Consider the following 21,091-nt stretch of genomic DNA (forward strand, 5'->3'; position numbering starts at 1 on the left):
CCAGCAGAAAAAAAATACGTGTTGCTTATGTGAGTGAGAAATGAGTGAATGAAACAGTGAGGTGATTGGTTTTCTGTCGAATTTCTTATACATAAAACAGCAAGTTTTTAAAAAAGTATGTGAGTCAGTCAAGATATTGATTGATCTATCCAAAAAGAAATGTACAAAGGCATGGACTAATCATTTCATGCACTAGATAGACAACTATGCTTTTGTATACCAGTAAATTTTATTTATAAATGGCAAGAGCACCACACCCTTACTTAATGTTCTCGTGGATCCAAGCTAAAGGGAATAAAACTTCCACATGGAAGTCACAGGATCAGATTCATACCTTGTATTTCTGACTCAGAATTGTAACTACCTACCTAAGAGCTCTTTTATAATATAAGTGAAAAATAATTTAAGATCACTTTTTCAGTCTGTGTGTGCTTGTGTGTATGTGTTTTTAGCTGAACAGGTGTGGTCAGCAGTACGCTTGTTTAACATAGGACTGTTGTCATGCACAACTATGGAATTTGGCTTACATAATAAAGCAATATAACAGACAATCTCCAACCAGCCTTCGAGATAAACAGAGAAGAGTCATCGGGCTACAAGCTGATGTTGGCAATACGTACAACATTGATTTATAAAGGAAAGAGGATTAATTGCTTCAATGTCTCTGATTCTAATGATAGATTCAAAGAAAAATGATGAGAACACTGTGTCCTTGTAGAATAATCACTCCTAGTCAGTCAGTTCTAATTCATATTGAATGGAGTCACTGAGGCCATTCATTAGGTTTCTGTACAACTTGTGGGGTGCAAAGAACAGTTTTAGTAAAGCTTTGATAAATGGCAAAGATTTACATAAAGTTCTAAGAAATAAAAATGTTAGGAAAACACAAATTTGAAATTCACAGTTAGGAAACAAGATTTGGTAACTGGTTTTAATTTTTAAATTTTTGAACTTTAAAAAGAAGTGGAAAAAAGCCTATTTCACAGGTAAAAATGTTGATAATAAAATACTTGCCCAGTCTTTACCACATAGTCATTGACCTCTGGTCAGAGAAGACTTATTCAGGTTTAACCTCGGAAATTCAGTGGCTAATAATAATAATATTTTAATAATGATAATAGTAGTACAAATACTTTTTATAACAACAATAATAGCAGTAATAATAGTAATATGAATAATGATAATTAAAATGTATCAAGTGCTTCCTATGTTCTTCCTTTGTGTCATTTAATTTTTCCACCATGCCACATGGAGTAGACATCATTATTATACCACTTTAAGGAAACGTTTTAGTGGCAAATCACAGGCAATATCTGTTCTTGAAGAATTGGCCATGTGTGTGCCTTTCTGGAAAGAACAGGTAAGCAGCTTGAAAGATTTGGCCATGGTCCTCCCTTCCTTGAATCATAAACCAAAGATAATTCAGAGGTAACTTATTCAAACTATTAGTCTTTTCAGAGCACTTTGCAGCTAAATGGATAAGACCTTTTAGCTCTCCACATTTTTCAAGGTACTTTTGTTACACTGCATCTGAAATTTCATCTAAACCCCTTGAGGTAGGTGAGTACTGCTATCAATACATGGAAGAAAACATTGCTTAGTGATCAAGAGCTATGGTGTCAGACTGCCTTTGCTGTATCCTGACTTGTCTACATATTACCTATGTGAATTCAAACAAGTGATTCAACCTGTTACTCAGTTTTCCATTATGAAAATAATAATAGTAATCACATCATAAGTTTGATATGAAGACTAAACGAAATAATGCAGGTAAGTCTTTTAGAAGACAGTATGAGCTCTATGCGTATTAGCTCTCGTTAAACCTATTTTACAGGTGAACGACCTGAGGCAGAGTCCAATGTCCAAAAAAGTGAGTGTCAGGCTAAGAATCCATTACCATAACATTAAGTTCAACATTGTTTCTCCTTCCCAACCCCTATGTCAGTAGTTCCCAAACTTGACTTTTGGATCTCGTGGCAAGCCAAAAAATTATTTCAAGGGATCCTTAAGCTCATATAAAATAATAATAATAGCACCTAACATTTATTAAGCATGTACTATGTGTTGAGCACTGTACTAAATCTCTTACATAGATTATCTCATTTAATTCTCAAAACCCTATTTGATAGACATTATTAGTTTATTCCTTTACAGATGAGGAAGTTAAGGCCAAGAATATTTAAGTGATCAAATAACTGCCCAAGGACACACCGAAAGTAAGTCCCTGAGCCAGGAATCAAATTCAGACAATATGGCTTCAAAGCTCAAGTCCTAACATTCGCTTTCACCTACTGACTAATTTAAGTAAACAGATAGCATTTCACCCCTAGAGTTCATCACCCTCAAAAGCTGGACACACTACACTGCCCTTCACTATCCCACCATCACAAACCCCAGTGTTTTTTGTAACTATTTCTTTTCACGTTTGCAACACGGACAACTTAAAGAACCTACCTTCTCTCTTTGTTCTGGAGCATTTAAGATAAACTACCACAATATACCCAAGAGTAGGTTCATTAAATGGAATTACTCTCCTTCATGCCTCCAATTAGAAGGGCTTCCCTCATATAAAATGTGAAAATGATGTTTTTTTTATTTTTAAGGGGTTTTTTTTGCATTTATATTTCTAAACTTCATTAAACATGTACAATTTATGCTTCTTTATTTTGATTTTAGGTTGTAACCTCAAGAAACAAAATACATGTAGACATATTAACTTTATTTAATGCCTATTTAAATATATATGTTAGATTAGATGATATCCAAGATCCTGGTACTAAGATTTAATACTTCATTTTTTTAATTTAGATTTTTTAAAAATTGGGAATATATTTACATGGTTCAGAAATTTTAAGGTACCAAAAAATATTAACTTAATGAAGAATCTTCCCCCTATTCTTTTCTTCTAGTCACACAATTCACTTTCCCACAAGCAACCACGTGTAAGGATCTTGTTTATATTTCTGGATACATTTACATACATGTAAAAATATTTGTACATTTATATGCATATAACTCCCCTTCTTCATTTTTATACTTATATGCCTTGTATGGTAGCATACTTCACAAATTCTCCTGTTTCAAGTTTTATTCTCTTTCTTTCTCTTTCTCTCTTTTCCCCTCTCTCTCTCTGTTTAATATATACACACATGATGCAGCAAGATCAAATATATATGTATTTTTTATAAATGCTCCATACTGGTATTAAAAACTTTGCTCTTTCCATTGGTAAATGCATATTCTACTTTGTGAGTGAACCACAAAATTTAAGCAGTTCCCTATTAATGGCTATTAGGTTGTTTTCAGTCATTCCATTACAAATGACTAACTTTGCATATACATCAGTTTGCACACGTGTGAGCGTATCATTTGTGTAGCACAAATTCCTTGGAGTGGAACGCTGGGTCAAAGGGTATGAGTATCTGTAATTTGATAAGTATCACTGAATTGTCTTCCAAAGCGTCTGTCCCAACTTATAATTATTACTCAATTATGAAAGTGTCTCTTTCAGTTTTCCATTAACACTGGAGAGAATATTAGCATCTACGTTTCATGCTTAAATAAGGTTATACAATGCACATTCCGAGGATGTTGGTGGGTTGCTCAGCACCAAAGTTAAACAATATAGCCCTTGATTTAAAAGAATAAAACCATGTCCATTAAAACAATAGTGATGACAATTATGTTTTTTAACAGTTATCTAAGATTCAAAATCATAAATATGAATGCAAAAGTTCAGTGTTCTTGGAAGATAAGTTTTAATCCTAACAGGTCAAATTAAACATATTTTTCAGTTGTAGAAAAATCTCAATTACATTAATGATTTTATTTCTATAGAATTATTAACTCTCTTAAGTAATTAACAAAACATCCTAGACACAATTTTCACTTTAACAGCCTAAAAAGAAAAATCTCAAATGGCAGAGACTCTGCCAAAAACTTTTTGTAAAGTCACTTCTACCACTTGTTGAGAAACAACTACCCGGCCTACTTTCTTTATAAACATCATGCAATGCAATTTGTCCAACCACTTTATGAAGGTTAATAGTATCAATCCAAATTTAGAGAACAAACAACTGAGACTCAACAATATTAACTAGCTCAAGGTGACACAACAAATAAGTACTGGCAAGTAAGTGAATGGGTAAAAATTTCCCACAAATACTAGTCACAAAATAAATAGACAAAAACATTGTTGAATGAATGAATTAAATATGCAACAGATGTTTAATCCTGCTATAGCTACCTAAAGCAAATATCTTACCTCAAAAGCAAATGACAAAGGAGGGATGAAAGACTTCAGATGACCCAATCTACACAGCATTAGGAACACCAAGCAACGGAAAGCTTCCAGAACAGCTGCCTTAGGTCTGAAATAAAATGTCATTTACATGCATTAGCTTTATTTTGTTTTGTTTTGTTTTGTTTGCGGTACGCGTGCCTCTCACTGTTGTGGCCTCTCCCGTTGCGGAGCACAGACTCCGGACGCATGTGGGATCTTCCTGGACTGGGGCACAAGCCCGTGTCCCCTGCATTGGCAGGGAGACTCTCAACCACTGCGCCACCGGGGAAGCCCTACATGCGTTAGCTTTAAATATGCTCTTTATTACCTGGTATAATTAATAGAGTGATATATACTTATTTTAATTTTCAAGAAACACATAGTATTTTAATATATTTGAGGAGCATGTGCCTCTGAAGCTGCTTGAAAAAAGGCATTAAACTAAGACACAAAATGCATCTTTTAAGGAAAATCTATTCTTTATCAATTTATTGCTTAGTTTGTGAATTAGGGTGAAACATTTTCAACTAATAAATAAAATATTAGACAACTAAATTTCTAGGGTTTCAAGACTAGACTCCCCTCACTGACCCAATACCTTCAAACTTCATTTAATAGATGACTTCTTAGGATGACTGATATAGTTAACGACAGTACTCTAAAATAATGAATGCTCGAATTATGAAATATTGGGAACATGACAATGTGTAGTTAAGTCTAACATGATAGGCAGCATAGATCTTTATTAATCATTTTGTGATGAATATTTTCGTTATATATAGTATTCTTGAAATTCAAACTCTAACATATAAAATAGGTATATGTATTTAAAATGGAGTTGAGGGTCACACAGATAGGCATTTCTAAATTGCCTTATAATAATAGGAATGAACAGCTACTTTATCGGATTAAAATACATTTCATATAACAGTCAACCAACATTTATTGTATAATTAAATATTTTCATAAAAGACAAATGGTATTTTTATGCAAGGTGAATTTTTAAATAAAATATTATTGAATTAATGTCATTATAATAAAGTTATATTTTATTTAGTTAATTTAGAATATAGAGGTAAAGAAAAAAGTATAAAAAAATCTAAAATAGTGTATTTATTATAAGCTTAAAAAATTCTTCTGCCATCAATTATGACATGTTGTGGACTTCCCTGGTGGTGCAGCTGTTAAGAATCCGCCTGCCAATGCAGGGGACACGGGTTCAAGCACAGGTCCAGGAAGATCCCACATGCCATGGAGCAACTAAGCCGGTGCGCCACAACTACTGAGCCTGCGCTCTAGAGCCCACGAGCCACAACTACTGAGCCCACATGCCACAACTACTGAAGCCTGCGCGCCCAGAGCCCGTGCTCTGCCACAAAAGAGTAGCCACCACAATGAGAAGCCTGCTCACCACACCGAAGAGTGGCCCCTGCTCGCCACAACTAGAGAAAAGCCTGCGTGCAGCAATGAAGACCCAATACAGTCCAAAATAAATAAATAATAAAATTAAAAAAAATAATGACATGTTGTTTCTATAAAATTGAATATAACATTTTTGTGCAAAAATAGACAACACATTTCTACCAAATAATTTAAACTCAGTTAAAACAGGGTGACAGTTTATGATTCATTTGCATCCAAGTAATGTGATTTTTGTGTATGTGAAAAAAATGTTAAGAAATTTTTTCCCTTGTAAAATAATCTTACTTCATTACTGTAAATTATTATTTTTTTAAATTGATATTTGGGTAATATTCAGTGATAAAACAGAAAATAAAATGTCTGATTTAAAACACATTTATTTTTATTAATTCTGTTCTATTGTTTACTGTTTAACTTTATATTGTGAAGTGAAACATACATAGGGAGAAGTACACAAAACAGAAATATGCAGCTCAATGATTTTCAACAAATAAACCATATAACCACTACTCAGTAGTAGTCCCCCCCAAAGACATCTCACCTCCTCAATACTTCCACCCTCCCTCTGTTGCAAAAAGAATCACAACCTGTTAGTTTATCATTTATGCTAATCATACCATTTCTTGCTCTCTTTTACTTATATTTTTATTGCTTTAGCATAAATTTCTAAAAACTGTTCTTTTTTTTAAAAAGCTGTTCTTTCCTCATCTTTTTTTTTACTTTTTGTAAATGAAATTATATTGTCTGCACCTTTTTGTATTTAGCATCTTTCAGTCAGTGTTGTTAGTGAGATACATCTACGATTCTGCATGCAGCAGTAGGTCATTCTTCACTCGTGCATCGTATTCCACTGTGTGAACCTATGAATATTCATGCATCCATTCACCTTGTGAAGGACATTTGGATTGTTGGCCACATTTGTTTATTAGGAACAATGCTTTCTGAACATTATTTCACGTGATTTGGGGGTGCATTGTTAGTATATATCTGGAATTGAATGGCCGTGTTACAGGGTATATATGTGTGTGTGTGTGTGTGTGTGTGTGTGTGTGTGTGTATGTATATATATATATATATATATATATATATACATACACACACACACATTCAAATTTAGTAAAATTCTCAAACCGTTTTTCAAATTAGGTATCACAATATAAACTGCCTCCTTTAGGGTGTGAGCATTCCAATAGGTGGTATTGTCAATTCTTTTAATTTTAGCCATTTGTGATACAACGTCTTTGTTGCTTATAAAAATTGGCAAATACCATCTCCTACCTGAGAATTTTACTTTTGTACTGTCTTAATAACAGTTAATTTTTGAAGGACTGACTTTCGTAATATTATTCTAATCTAATTCATCAGTTTTATCTATGTGATTAGGGATTTCTGTGAACCATTTAATATTTTTACCTACTCCAAGGTTATAGAGATATGTTACTATACCATCTGCTGGAATCTGTACTGGCTTTCCTCTCACTTTTAAATCTGCAATCCCCTGACCCCAGAATTAATTTTTTATGGTGTGAAATATTTGTCAAATTTATTTTTCTTATTCCTATGTGGAAATTCAGTTTTACTAAGACCATTTATGGAAAAGATAGCATTTTCCCATAGCTCTGCAAGGACACCTTTGTCACAAATCAAGTCCATATATATGCATAGATCTGTTTCTAGGTTCTCTGTTCTAATCTTTGTGCCAATAAAACATGTCTAATTACTGTAGCTTTATAATAAATCTTGATAGCCAGTAACTCAACTCCTGCCATGTAAAAAAATCTCAAGATTGTGCTGGCTACTACTGGGCTTTTGCATTTCCATATACATGTATTTTAGAAAGGTCCTGTCAAATTCCACAAAGAAGAGACCTTTTATAATTTTAATTCAAATTGCACTGAATATGTAAATCAATTGCTGAAATTATAATCTTTACAATATTGAGGATTCTAATTTATGAATAGTTATCTCTCCAATTTCAAAAATTCTTTATTTTTCACAGTATTTCAATAGTTCTATAGTGTAGTTTAGAGATTTTGTACTCATTTTTTTAGGATTGTTTTTTCTTGCTATTTGATATATTTGATGCTATTGCATAAAGTTTTATATTTCCTAGTACATAAAAATATCGTTGATGATAATTTCTTAAAAACTTTTCTGAAATTCATCCATTAATTTGAATAAATTCCCTATAGATTCCTTAGATTTTCTAATTAATTCACTAATTAGCTTTTAGATTAACATAAATTAATTTTCTAATTAATTTATTAATTCCTTTCAAATCCTTATGGCTTTTCTCTTTCCTTTCTCCACTGACAGTTTCCAGCCCAGTGTTAAATAATGAGCATATCTAACTGCTTCTCAGTTTCAAAGGAAAATTTTCAACATTTCACTATCAAATGTGAAGCTTGCTATAGAAATTTGTATAAACAGTTTTTACTTCACCTACATTTTTGCTGGATATAGAATTACAGGTTAGCAGTAATTTTCTTTCAGCACTTTAAACATATCATTTCATTCTCTTCTGGCTTCCTTTGTACAATGACATACCTATATCTCAGTATGAGTTCCTAAATAAGGCCAGAGGCAGGGGAGACTTTATATAAATATATACAATAAGAATAGCTTAATGTATCATAGGATATATTGTGATAAAATCAATAGCTTGCTTATTTGGCCTATTTATTTGTATCCACGGAAACAAAAAAATCTTCATTAAAAGCATAAAACTATGCTATTGTTATTGGCTGATTGATAATTTTACTACGTATATGGAACCAACAGAACTGTGATCTTTAAAACGTGATCCTGATTCTTTGGATCTGGGTAATTATTTCAGATTATCTTGAGACTCAGTTTTTCATTTTCTTTTCTTATGGCTTAGTATGCCTTTTATTTCTAATATAGAAAAGTAGGGATGGATAGAAAGCCAAATAAGTTAAATAAAATAAACACAATTTTTAAACTATAGAAGGAAATACGTTTAAAATTCTACACACCATTTACATATGACTATGTGAAGTGTGCCAGCCGCATCCCTCTACCAAATGTTTAGAGCGAAGGCATACTGTACACAGCTCCATTAACCATTTGGACCTGCATCTTGATGAAACTTCAGATTCTACTGATATTCCAGAGCAGCTATTAAGCATTTCTTAGGAAAGTGACATGATATTCAATATAGATTAAATGTATGTTTACTGGACTTTTACATTTAAAATTTCCTGAAAGTAATCTGGTTATTGGTTACCTACTTGAAAAACAATTACACTACAACGATGATAAGATTTCAAGAATGACTGAGCTTTTTTGCCATTTTTCACAGTTACATGTAAATTCTATAATTGGTGAATTCTGAGGTCATATTGCTTGGGTTTGTGTTCTATCTCTTAGTGTTCTTCTGTCTGACTTTCATAACCTGTAAAATGGAGTTTATAGTAATTCTTATCTTAAAGTGTTACAAGAAATAATTAAGCATTCTGTGGCACATATTAAGTACATAAGTATTAGTATTAGTATTAATTTTAATGATTGATAAATACTAAGCAATAACAAGTGGGTGTTTTGCTATATACCTTCAGCCATAAAAGCAATTTAAAATTGTTTAAGTGAATGTATTTTCTGGCCAGAGTAGTATTTGAAACTGGATTCATTAAATACTATGCTGTGTGAGGGTAAAGGGCATAAACTTTAAATATGCAGTTGGCCCTCCATATTCTTGGGTTCTGCATCTCAGATTCAACCAACTGCAGATGAAAAAATATTTTTTAAAAATTCCAGAAAGTTCCAAAAAGTAAAACTTGAACTTCCCACTGCCAGCAACTATTTACATAGCATTTATATTGTACTTACAACTCTTTACATAGCACATACATTGTATTAAGTATTATAAGTAATCTAGATAGATGATTTAAATTTATGGGAGCATGTGCGTAGCTTCTGTGCAAATACTATGCCATTTTTTTTTCGTTTTTGTTGCTTTGTGTTTTGTTTTGTTTTGGTTTTTTTTGCGGTACGCGGGCCTCTCACTGTTGTGGCCTCTCCCGTTGCAGAGCACAGGCTCCGGACGCGCAGGCTCAGCGGCCATGGCTCACGGGCCCAGCCGTTCCACGGCATGTGGGATCTTCCCGGACCGGGGCACGAACCCGTGTCCCCTGCATCGGCAGGCGGACTCTCAACCACTGCACCACCAGGGAAACCCTACTATGCCATTTTACATAAGGGACTTGAGCATCTGCAGATTTTGGTATGGGGGTGGGCGGGGCTGGGTCCTGGAACCAATCTCTTGCCAATACCGAGAGACAACTATATATACACTTAGGTGTATATTCTGAACTGTTCAATAGCAAAGGAAAAATAAATAATTTTTAGGTTTTATTACATACTCAGTTATACTCTATGTTTTGCTGACTTAATCACTATATTTTATAAGTTTTCTTAATATACTTGAAAAACCTAAATTTCACTTAAAGGGCTTAGATTTAAAATGGACCTTTGATTTAAAACCAGACAAACCACTACTCTGTCTCATTTAAAATGAAGGTGTGAATTTGTAGTTTCAACTTTATTTTTTTAATAACAAACATTTGCTGAATTTCACATATATTTTTAAAACCACATTATAAAGTTACATAAAATGAAAGAATTTCACTTCTTACCTTTGATCCAGAAGAAATCCAATGGAGGTCAAAGTCAGGATAATGAAGCAAGCCCTCAGAAGGAGAGTGACCTGTGATAGTACCTGTCAAACAAACACAGAGACCAATGGATCTTTAGATGAGTCATCCAAAGGAGCATCAGAATTTAAAGCTGACAATAACAGACTCAATTTTATTTTATGTTATACCATTTGTTACTGACATTTTTCAAGAAGGTTGAATATGCAGACAACATTTTGGTTTTCCTAATGTCATTTAGTTATCTTGTTGGACACTTGGAGAATGAATTAGACAATTCTAATGATGTTTTGCTTAAAGTGTTCTTTCTAATAATTCTCCTTTGAAGTTTTGGCTTTCGTAATTCTTTGAAACACTTACGCCTCCACATATGGAGAAATCACTTACATTTTTATGAATAAATATCACATTTCAATGGTTATTTTTAATATCACCAATTCTTTGTGGTTTCAAACCCAAAAGTGTCTTTAATAAAGAAAATATTTAAAGGAGAATGTATTATGAGTGCAAACACATACATGAAAGAAATTATGCACATCCACTCACATTTTTATTTGATGAAATCTGTATGTTCCTCTGTACATGTCAAGGGTCCTTTTTTGAATTAGTAACAAAAACCACATATTTCTTTGTTATAATTATAAATTAATTATGCATTTTGTTTACATGTAAAAATTTAATAATAATATTTATTGAGCATCTACTATTTTATAGCTTCCATGCTATGTGTTTCACACATGCTAATTCTTTTCATATTCCCAACAAACCTGCAGAGTAGGTATCATCATATATGCTTCATATGTGAAAAAACAAAGCTGGAATCAAAAGATGAAGTAACTTTTCCAACATCACACAGAAATAAATGATGCCTCTGAAATTCAAAACAGACCTACCTGACCCTCAAGTGTGACAATGGTAGAACACATATGAGCAACAAACTTAAAGGGGGCAGAAGCAGAGATCTATACTGAAGTTACATAGCTCATGTTAGGGCCAGATGGTTACCACTTCAGATTGAGAGTGGATCAGTAAAAGCAAGGAGTTAGATGCACAGCCAATGGACGATTTCCCTACTCCCTGATGGTATTTATGTTTCACCTTTATGAGAACACCAAAGGTTGTTTTATGTTGGCTAAAATAGTGATTGAATGCTCTCTCTTTTTTCTTTTTCCTGAAATAACTAGAGGTAATTTCAAGTCATTACTAACTAATATACACACCTACAACTAAGTAGCATCTGTCCAAAGTTATAAACAAATGTTACCAATTACAATTGCTGCTCACATCCAATATCTCAGTTCCATGTCATCTTCTAAATCAGCGCTGTCTCTCATGGCCAACTTTTTACACCTCCCTAGTTACTTTCTAAATGCCTACAATGGCACCCAGAATTGCCAAGGGGCTTTAACACTCCAGGACAATAGTTTAGTAGAAGAGTATTGTTGAGTGTTCAAAAAACTGAATAAAAAGTGTCAGAATGTTTAGGAATATGGAGACAGTGCTGGATATCAGATATAGGATAAGGAGTTCAGTGAACTCCAGAACGTTTGAATGGAGAGCAGGAGAGTACTATTTGGGTATGTGGAATTCCATGGTGGCTGCTTTGGGACAGTAAAGCAGAAAAACAAAAACAAAAACAAAACAAAACAAAAAACACACCAGAAAAATATTGTCTTGGTGGTAGAGGTAACTAGGTGTGCTTGAGTAGATTAATGTTTGGTTAGGGGAACTATTTTGTCTCTAAAGAAAAATGCTTCTTACACCATTATTGCTTCTTTTTGATCTTTTAGGGAAAAATTAATATGGAAGGGAGAAATGATTTGTGCCCCAAACCTATAGCATGATTTTAAATGCTCTATAAGAATGCAGCGCTTGAAATTATTTGAACCTATTAGCCATGTAACCAGTCAAATTGTTCAGCATTTCTAAGCCTCTCTTATGTGTTCAGTACATCTGAAATAAAATATGAGTTTGGCAAATACTATAATAAAGTACTTAGAAGAGTGCTTGGCATAAAGTAAGAAGTCAATCTGTGATATGATGATTATCATTTTTATTATATTCAGGCTATACTAATTTTCTAAATGGCTCTTAGGCTAATCTTAATTAATTACAATAAATTAAGGAAGCACAAATTAAAGGTTTATTAGCTCTTTCAAATATCATAGGAAATTCAGAGACAGGACAAAATACATTTTTTGTTTTGGTTAGGGAATTTTGATACCTGGACAGAAAAGAATAAAGAACTCCTCTCTCCACAAATTGCTTCCTGGCTATTGGTTTTTGTCTGAGTGAAAACCAACTTAATACAGCTATCTGGCTGCCTAGTGAAGCTTCTACTTGGCTATTACACATCTGAAACTTAGCCTGCCTAAAACCATGTGTTTGATTGCCTTCTCCACACCACACGCTCCCCACTTCTCTTCGTTTTAGGGATGGTACCCACAGTTTTTCATTTGCTCAAGCCAAAAACCCATAACTCATCCTTGACTCTTTCTCTCACTATCTACTTCTAATACATCAGCACTATATTTGAAATACATCCAGAATAAAGATATTTGCTACAAACAGCACACACAAAAAATACCATGTTTCACCCCCAACATTATCTCTATTATATTAAAATACCCTCCTAACTGGTCTCTCTGATTCTAAATTGTGTGTCCACCTATCCTGGCTTCCCTCCCCTGGTATGTAGCCAGAGCTATCTCTTTAAAACTATGTCATTAGTTTTAAACTAAGTCATATTATATCATTCTTATGTTCTAAATCCCCCAGGAGCTTGAAATCTCAGTAAGAATAAAGCTCAGAGTCCTTACTCTGGCCTCTACACAACATACCCACTATTATCATATAATTCCTGAATCATTTCTGTCTTTCATTCTTATGCTACATCAGAAATTTTGCTCTTCCTTGAATATGACAAACATCCTTCCCATTCAAATCTGTTTCATCTGTCTCTTAGGCTTGAAATGACTTCCCACAGTGACCCTTATGGTTTATTCCTTCATTCCATTCAGGTAACTACTGCATGCCCTTGTTCATCCTGTATAAAATAGTACTTCTCCACAATGCTCTATAACCTTATTCTGTTGTATTTTCCTCCATACAACTTATCACGCCCATACACTTACACATTTACTTGTTTGTTCATTCTCTAGCTGCTTGTTGTCTGTCTTCTCTCACTCCCTAAGAGAGGTTTTATCTTTTTATTCACTATTATATCCCAAGTACCTAGGACACTGCCCAGCACATAGTCAGTAGCTAATATGGTTTTTGAATGACTGACTGAATTATTGAATTATTTTATATTTGTGTTTATTATTCACACCTTTAATATAATTCTAATTGGCTTAATAAATAATTTAATATCACAACATTAATATTTAATTTAATATCAGTATTTTAGTCCTTAAAATTATTTAATAATTTAATATACTAAATGCTTGTGTTAAATATTTAAAACATTAAATACTTTAATATTTCTATGTTTAATTTCTTAAAGAACAAAACTGTCCTAAAACTGTTTGAGTTTAAAGGAAACTAAGATTACCAGAAGAAGAAATCCAATATTGAACACATGCTTCCTTTAGAGAGTCCATTTTCCTATGAAACTCTTAAATTTTTCCATATTACATCCTTTGATAGGCTAATCAGTTGATCTTCTCTGACTTCTGCACATTCATTCCATGAATATGTATTGAGCATTTGCTAGGAACTGTGGTAAACAGGAATTTAAGAGAGTGAGCAAGAAAGACAAAATCCCTGCCTAGAAATCACACTACTTTAATCCCTGCTGGTAGGACCATAGTCCAGCTACACTAGAGCAAAAAGGAGGGAAAACTAGGGCTTCCCTGGTGGCGCAGTGGTTGAGAGTACGCCTGCCGATGCAGGGGACACTGGTTCGTGCCCCGGTCCGCGAAGATCCCACATGCCGCGGAGCGGCTGGGCCCGTGAGCCATGGCCGCTGGGCCCGTGAGCCATGGCCGCTGAGGCTGTGCTCCGCAGCGGGAGAGGCCGTGAGAGGCCCGCGTACCGCAAAAAAACCCAAAAAAACAAAAAACAAAAAACAAAAAAACAAAGGAGGGAAAAACAGAATAGCCTTTATAGACTTTGACCACTGTAAGTACTTAGCCTCCTATCTTTTAAACAAGATGTGAAATGACATGAAGCTTGTTAATTTTGTATAACAGTACAATTTCATTTTTCATTGGGTTTACTACCATTTTACACCATTCACTGCTAGTATATCTTTCATGTAAGATATTGCTGTCCTAAAGTGCTAAAATGGAATTATTCTAAATTAGGCTTTGAATATATTATAAGTCTTTATCACAAAAAATGAGAAGGTCCATAACTATAAAAAGCTTATGAAGCAAGGAATTAATTTTCCTCCTTTAAAATTACCTTTCAAATCCCAAGCAGTTTGGTAGCTCTTATTTCCATAGGTTTCTCAGTGCGGGAATTGCTGGGCAGATTTTTATGCTTGAAAAAAGCAAACATCCCTGCAACTTTAAGTAGATGAGAAAAAAATACTCATGAGGCAACGTTAACTACATAGGAACTCAAAAATTACAATTACATGTTTGATGCAATGTTGCTTAAACAATTAATGAAGGTGTGAGAAGTCCTCCCTTTGCCCACAGGTATATAAAGAAGAAAGCCTTTTTCTTCTCGAATGGGGATATCACCCTCTTACTATTCCACAGAAAAATTCTGGTGATCAACATAATTACCTTTCATGTTTTCCCACCCGACAAATCTCACAAAGGGAAATATCAGACCCATACACTATGTCCTAAAATAATAGTAAGTGTCTGTATGCATTCTTTTTTAAAGAACTTTGTGTATTGTCAGAGGTAATTTGATAATATTTTCCATAGTTTTATTATAAGGATTTAGAAATGAAAATGTCTTGATTTTATTGTATCGGGGTTGTGCATTTTTAGGATTTTCTGAAAAGATCTACTAAAGTCATTATTTTGACTCAAAATGTTCATCTTCCCAAACATCTGTAAAATAAGGTCAAAATTTTCCTAATACTTAAGTGTCTGTAACCTCTGATGTGAAGGCAGAAAATCTGGTTTGGGGCACACTTGCTCTGCTACCTCATTGTCCCTGTGACTCTGATGGCTCCTTTTAGATACCTTGTGCTGAAACCTAAGGCTTGAAGATGCTTCCCAGTATTACAACATAGACACAGGAACAGAACTCAAGGTGATATCATAAAGCAATTTGTAATTCTATATGGATCTCAAGAATCTATATTGAAATAAGATCCTGTTTTTTAAAAAATATATAACAGTATTGACTATATTTTTTTCCAATATTTTCAGAATGTTTGGTTACTGTTGAAGCATACATAAGGAAATATAATTAGAATGAACATTTTCTATAATTTCAAACAAGAAGCAAACTAAATAAATATATCAGAGGTGAAAATATATTGCCTAAAATGTATAACAAATATATAGTTCAGAAGCACTGAATTGGTATGGAATAGTGAGTTTCTACAAAAATGTGTAAGAAATAAAAGCAAAAAATGTTATTTTAAAAACTTTAAGTAACATAACTTGAAGAATAGTTATGTTGTAGTCATATTTCAATCTATGATTCCACTCTGTTAATAATGAATGTGCACCCAACTAAACAGAGAAACAAGGATTGATTTTCCCTCCCACTTGAAAACAAAACAAAACAAAGCAAAACCACATACCTGAAACAATTGTTTTCAAGACCCTGGACACCAGGCAACAAAGGTCAGTGATCCCAGGGAAACGGGATACAAATGACATGACCCCTCACTATTGCTCCAGGTTACTACCTTGAGAGGGTTTCTATGCTGCCACACAGAGGGAACTCAGAGGGGCCTGGTGGACTCCCTGATTTGAGGAGATGGAGCTGGGATTTGGGAGAAGCCAGGGAGGCTATTATTTGGAAGAGAGTACCAAAGAGGAGAGAGCTGCATAGACAGAACTCTATTCATCTGCAGTGGGTGCCATCAAGTCTCGTGTATCAGCTCATACATGTGAGGAGACTATCAAAGGTTAGAAAAGGACTAGAGCTTGCAGTGCCCAGAGCTCACAACAGGGCCAGCTAGAGTACAAGTTCCCATCAGCCAGACGGGACAGCCTCATGATTCACTGGGCATTTGGTAGAGAAATCTGTGCATTGACATATATACAATGGAATATTACTCAGCCATAAAAAGGAATGAAATTGAGTTATTTGTAATGAGGTGGATGGACCTAGAGTGTGTCATACAGAGTGAAGTAAACCAGAAAGAGAAAAACAAATACTGTACGCTAACGCACATATATGGAATCTAAAAATTTGGTACTGATGAACCTAGTGGCAGGGGAAGAATAAAGATGCAGATGTAGAGAATGGACTTGAGGACACAGGGGTAAGGGGAAGCTGGGACGAAGTGAGAGAGTAGCATGGACATATATACACTACCAAATGTAAAACGGATGGCTAGTGGGAAGCTGCTGCATAGCACAGGGAGATCAGCTCAGTGCTTTGTGATGACCTAGAGGGGTAGGATAGGGAGGGTGGAAGGGAGGCTCCAGAGGGAGGGGATGTGGGGATATATGTATACTTACAGCTGATTCACTTTGTTGTACAACAGAAACACAACATTGCAAAGCAATTATACTCCAATAAGGATATAAAAAAAAACCTGTGCATTGAGTTTCCAAAGCTGAATTAAAGTATCTAATTTTTACATATTTTTAAATAAGTCAAAATGAGATCTTAATTCAAATTATAAGCAGTTCATGGTTGGTTGTATTTATTATATGATAGCTTTTAAAAGAGCTGCCTGATGCTAAACAAATTTTGAGACAGTACTAATAGTATGAAGATAAATATATTTAACTTCACAGTTAATATTTCATTATTTGATGCAAAAGGCATTTTTAAATGTTCAATTTCCCACTTTATTATATTTCAATATAGTGGACAAAAATAGATTTTTCACAGGAATTCACAGTGATCACTTTTCTAAGTTCCCAAAGTCTATGCTTATTAGACAGGTAGCTTTGGTTAATATCCTTCCTTTACTAATACACATTTATTACATTCATTTCATGGATTTAAATTATAATTGATGCTCAATTTAGCTCACATTTCTTTTTTCATATTACTTCAGTTACCACCTAAGAACTTTAGGAAATTAAATTAAATCCCAGTGGGCTGCACTGGAAGAAAACAGTATGTGCTGAATACTGACTTGAGAGGTTTCACGTAGGACCTAAGTTAGATCTAAATTGTGCAAGCAACGCTCTCTGTTATGAGAGTACCACTAAATATATTGATTTTTTCTAAGGGTCTATTAAAACATGTCAATATGAAAGCATTGGTTACAAAATTTTAGTGCCCATAATGTTTTACAGGGTACAGCAACCAGGGGAATTTAAGACTATAAAAACCTGTTTCCAAATTTATATTGGATATTCTCAGATGCCTCATATTGAAATATATCACCAAATAATCTGGGTTAGACATATCTACAGTAACTTTATTATATATTCTATTATAAGACCCTGTTAAATATTCAAACTGTTTTGAGTGTGTCTATTATTGAAAAGGATAGCATTGCCTTTACAGTTTTACTTTGGAAACATGCTAGTGCGTCCATATTTCCATTTCAAACCCGTATTCATGATATCACCCCATGAGGTGGACCCTGGCAGCTGAGGAATTGATTTCCCAAGCATTACTAAACTAAAATCAACATAGAAGACTGTGGGTCATATAACTAAACTAAACACTATATATTTAAATGTATACATTGCAAGTTTCAGTAAGAAAGAAGTGTGCCTTTTGCACCTTTTTGGTGGCCATCAAATTGCTATTTTGACTCCCAAAGTTATTTATACAGAACTTGCACACATTAAACAAGTAAGTATTTATCTACTCTGGTAAACGCATAAACAGAAAAGGCTGTGGGACTACAGCAGGGTCCGCAATTACATGTCAGCCACAACTTTTCTATGTGATTATTGGCTACAGTGAATCTGGAAAAAAAATATTGCTGTTGGATTTTAATGTCTTCAGATGCTTTTAAACATCCCTGAGACTAGAAAGGCACTATAGAATTTTGCAAATAAGCAACCTTTTTTCCTATTTGTACAGCATGTTTTTAGCAAAGAAAAACATGTGTGGGAAACAAGTGAATGCACTTTTCAAAATTAATTTGTGTCAGGGATGAAGCTGTCTCCAACTCTAATTTTAATTTGAAAAGGATTTCATCACTTGATATTTCTCTTTGTCGACATATCTACATGAGTTTCTCATATAGTTTTTTTACGACAGTGGAAAAATTCTTGTGAAAACCATGCTATGAGTTACATATTTTAACATACACCCTGTCTGGCTACATTTTAACCCAAGAAGCACTCACACATGCCTAGACCTTCAAATTCTCTTGGTGAGCTTAATATTAAGGCCTCTACTTCAAAATCAAAATGGGTAGATTTTAATTTTTATTTCTATGAACTAGGTTAATTTATTTTGAGACTGTATTTAGTACAACTAAAAAAAATTGAATAATGCAAATTGTACTCAGTATTGATCAGTATATCAAGAGTTAGATATTTAGATGTAGATGATGTAGCTTTTCTTCTGGTGCTATTCAATTATCTAAACTCTATTAACACAGGCATATTTTAATCATAACTTAGGTGAACAAATTAAAATAACAAAGTAGTTTAACAAAGTAATCAGTGATGGGTTAATTATGTAATACTTGAAGACATGATTATGAGACCTTAGGTTAAGCAATTAATAAGTCTAACCATTATGGTAGTTTGACATCTACTTGTGCACTGCTAAGAGTGATGTAATCCATGCTGCTTTTAAGAAAGCTTTGCTCCTGAAAGAAATTCCTGGGTTCAAATTTTGTCTCTTTTGAAGCTAAAGGCAAATGAACCTGCTACAATTTGGAATTGGTTACATTAGTTGTAGTACATGTATGAACCAGCAAATAATAAGCCATTATATATTCTTCCATGATGTTTTCAAAGCATTTCTGGTCATATCATATCCTATTTCTTTTTTCAGTCCACAAAATGGAAACCAGAATTTAAATCATTGTTTTCTCCTATGATCAGGAACGAGTTTTTCTGTAGTTTAAAAAAAAACATTGTACGTGGGCAGAGAGAACATGTGGACTTGTCTAGTGTCCAAAACTGGAGTCACTATGTGTAGCAATTTGGGGTTGTTAATTTTAAATGCTAAAAACACAAATACATATGGACAATACCAATCATTAAAGTCTTTAAATAATGTTTAAAATTGAAATGGCTTTCTTCAATATATTATCCAATAGTCTCTGTAAACATCTTGTAAACCTATTTTATTTAGTAGGACATACTGTGACATACACTGCTATTTGCCCAACCAGAAAATATCCCCTATATCTTTTATACTAATACTATGCTGATTTTGTCCAGGTATAAGAAAGGGATGTATTCAGAGGCAAAGTGAACCCTTTATCCCCAGGGCATGAATTATGCTTGGTATAATTCATTCATGGTTAATTCATGAACTACTGTTAGTTATTGTTTCAGTGTGGGCATGTGAATCAGTCCTGAGCAATGAGACATGAAAGGACATTTGCTGGGAAATACTCTGGGACTTTTTTCCCCTCCTTCTTAAGTGAAATTTACAACATGCTCTAGGAGAACTGAACTTGCTGCCTTTGGTCACAGCGTGAGGACATGATGCCCATGTCCTTGCTGTAATGCCCATGATGAGTTGCTGTAATTATGATGATGAAAGCCCATAGAACTGTAGAGAAGCCTTTTTGGAAACTCTACATGTTTGAATTGTTGAACTAATCAATCCTGGAAATACTCACCTCTGAATTTTCAGTTATACTTAAGCCACATTTAATTGGATAATCTGTTTCTTAGAACAGAAGATATCTAATGGACACTCATATCATAGATACTTTAAAATGATACCCTACAGGAAGGTTTATTATGTTACTAAACATTTATAAGTGTTCAAAGAATATTCTTTGAAAAGAAGTTCAAATCACATAGTATTTAGGAGTGAGAAGGATTCATATAGATCTAACATTTGTTATTTTTGCCTACTTGAGTCTATTTCCTTTTTTCTATAAACTATCATCTCAATATGTCTTTCAAGCCTTCCTATCACTGGCCCTGTTCTCCCATTGATAGATCAAATGGTCTGTGATCCTGGCCTGATCACTTTGATAGGTTCGGTGATACCCAGATGAACCCACCCATAACATCAGACTCCAACTTGGAACTTTCACTTCTGGAGTTCCTTGTGTGCAAGTATTTAAAGCTAGAGCTGCTGGTAACCATCTTGCTACCATGAAGGGTGAGAGCCTGTAGGAGAATCTGCTTTGAGAAATGTATAACTGCAGAAAAGAATGAGAAGATTCCTGATGAAGTTACTTGACTCACTGGATCCAGCACTGCCTAAAGAAGAAAAACCCCAGACTCTTCAGTTATATGAGTTAATAAATTCACTCTAAGTTGAATTTCTGTCATATACAACCAAAGAGTCCTTCTTCATACACTCAGTGACCTATTTTGAGTAGACTTATTTATAGAACTCACTGTGTGAGTCATAGGGAATACTTAGAATTGTTCCAAGAGAATATACTGTGATTTTTACAATGGTATCTAATTATTAAATATAATTCCATAGGCTTTATATATTAAAATTATTT

The 21,091-nt window shown here is 34.0% G+C and overlaps 1 protein-coding gene across 1 annotated transcript in view; it reads right to left on the reverse strand.

Moving 5' to 3' along the window:
• AGMO (alkylglycerol monooxygenase) overlaps positions 1-21,091 on the reverse strand; it is a 385,663-nt gene that overhangs the window by 151,709 nt on the left and 212,863 nt on the right. The window contains exons 13-14 of the mRNA XM_032643037.1: positions 10,360-10,442; positions 4,265-4,370 (exon numbers count right to left, since the gene is read on the reverse strand). Coding sequence (XP_032498928.1) covers positions 4,265-4,370; positions 10,360-10,442 — 189 coding nt within the window. The remainder of the gene's footprint in view (positions 1-4,264; positions 4,371-10,359; positions 10,443-21,091) is intronic.

Source organism: Phocoena sinus, chromosome 9 (genome assembly GCF_008692025.1).
Source record: "Phocoena sinus isolate mPhoSin1 chromosome 9, mPhoSin1.pri, whole genome shotgun sequence".
Lineage (NCBI taxonomy): Eukaryota > Metazoa > Chordata > Mammalia > Artiodactyla > Phocoenidae > Phocoena > Phocoena sinus.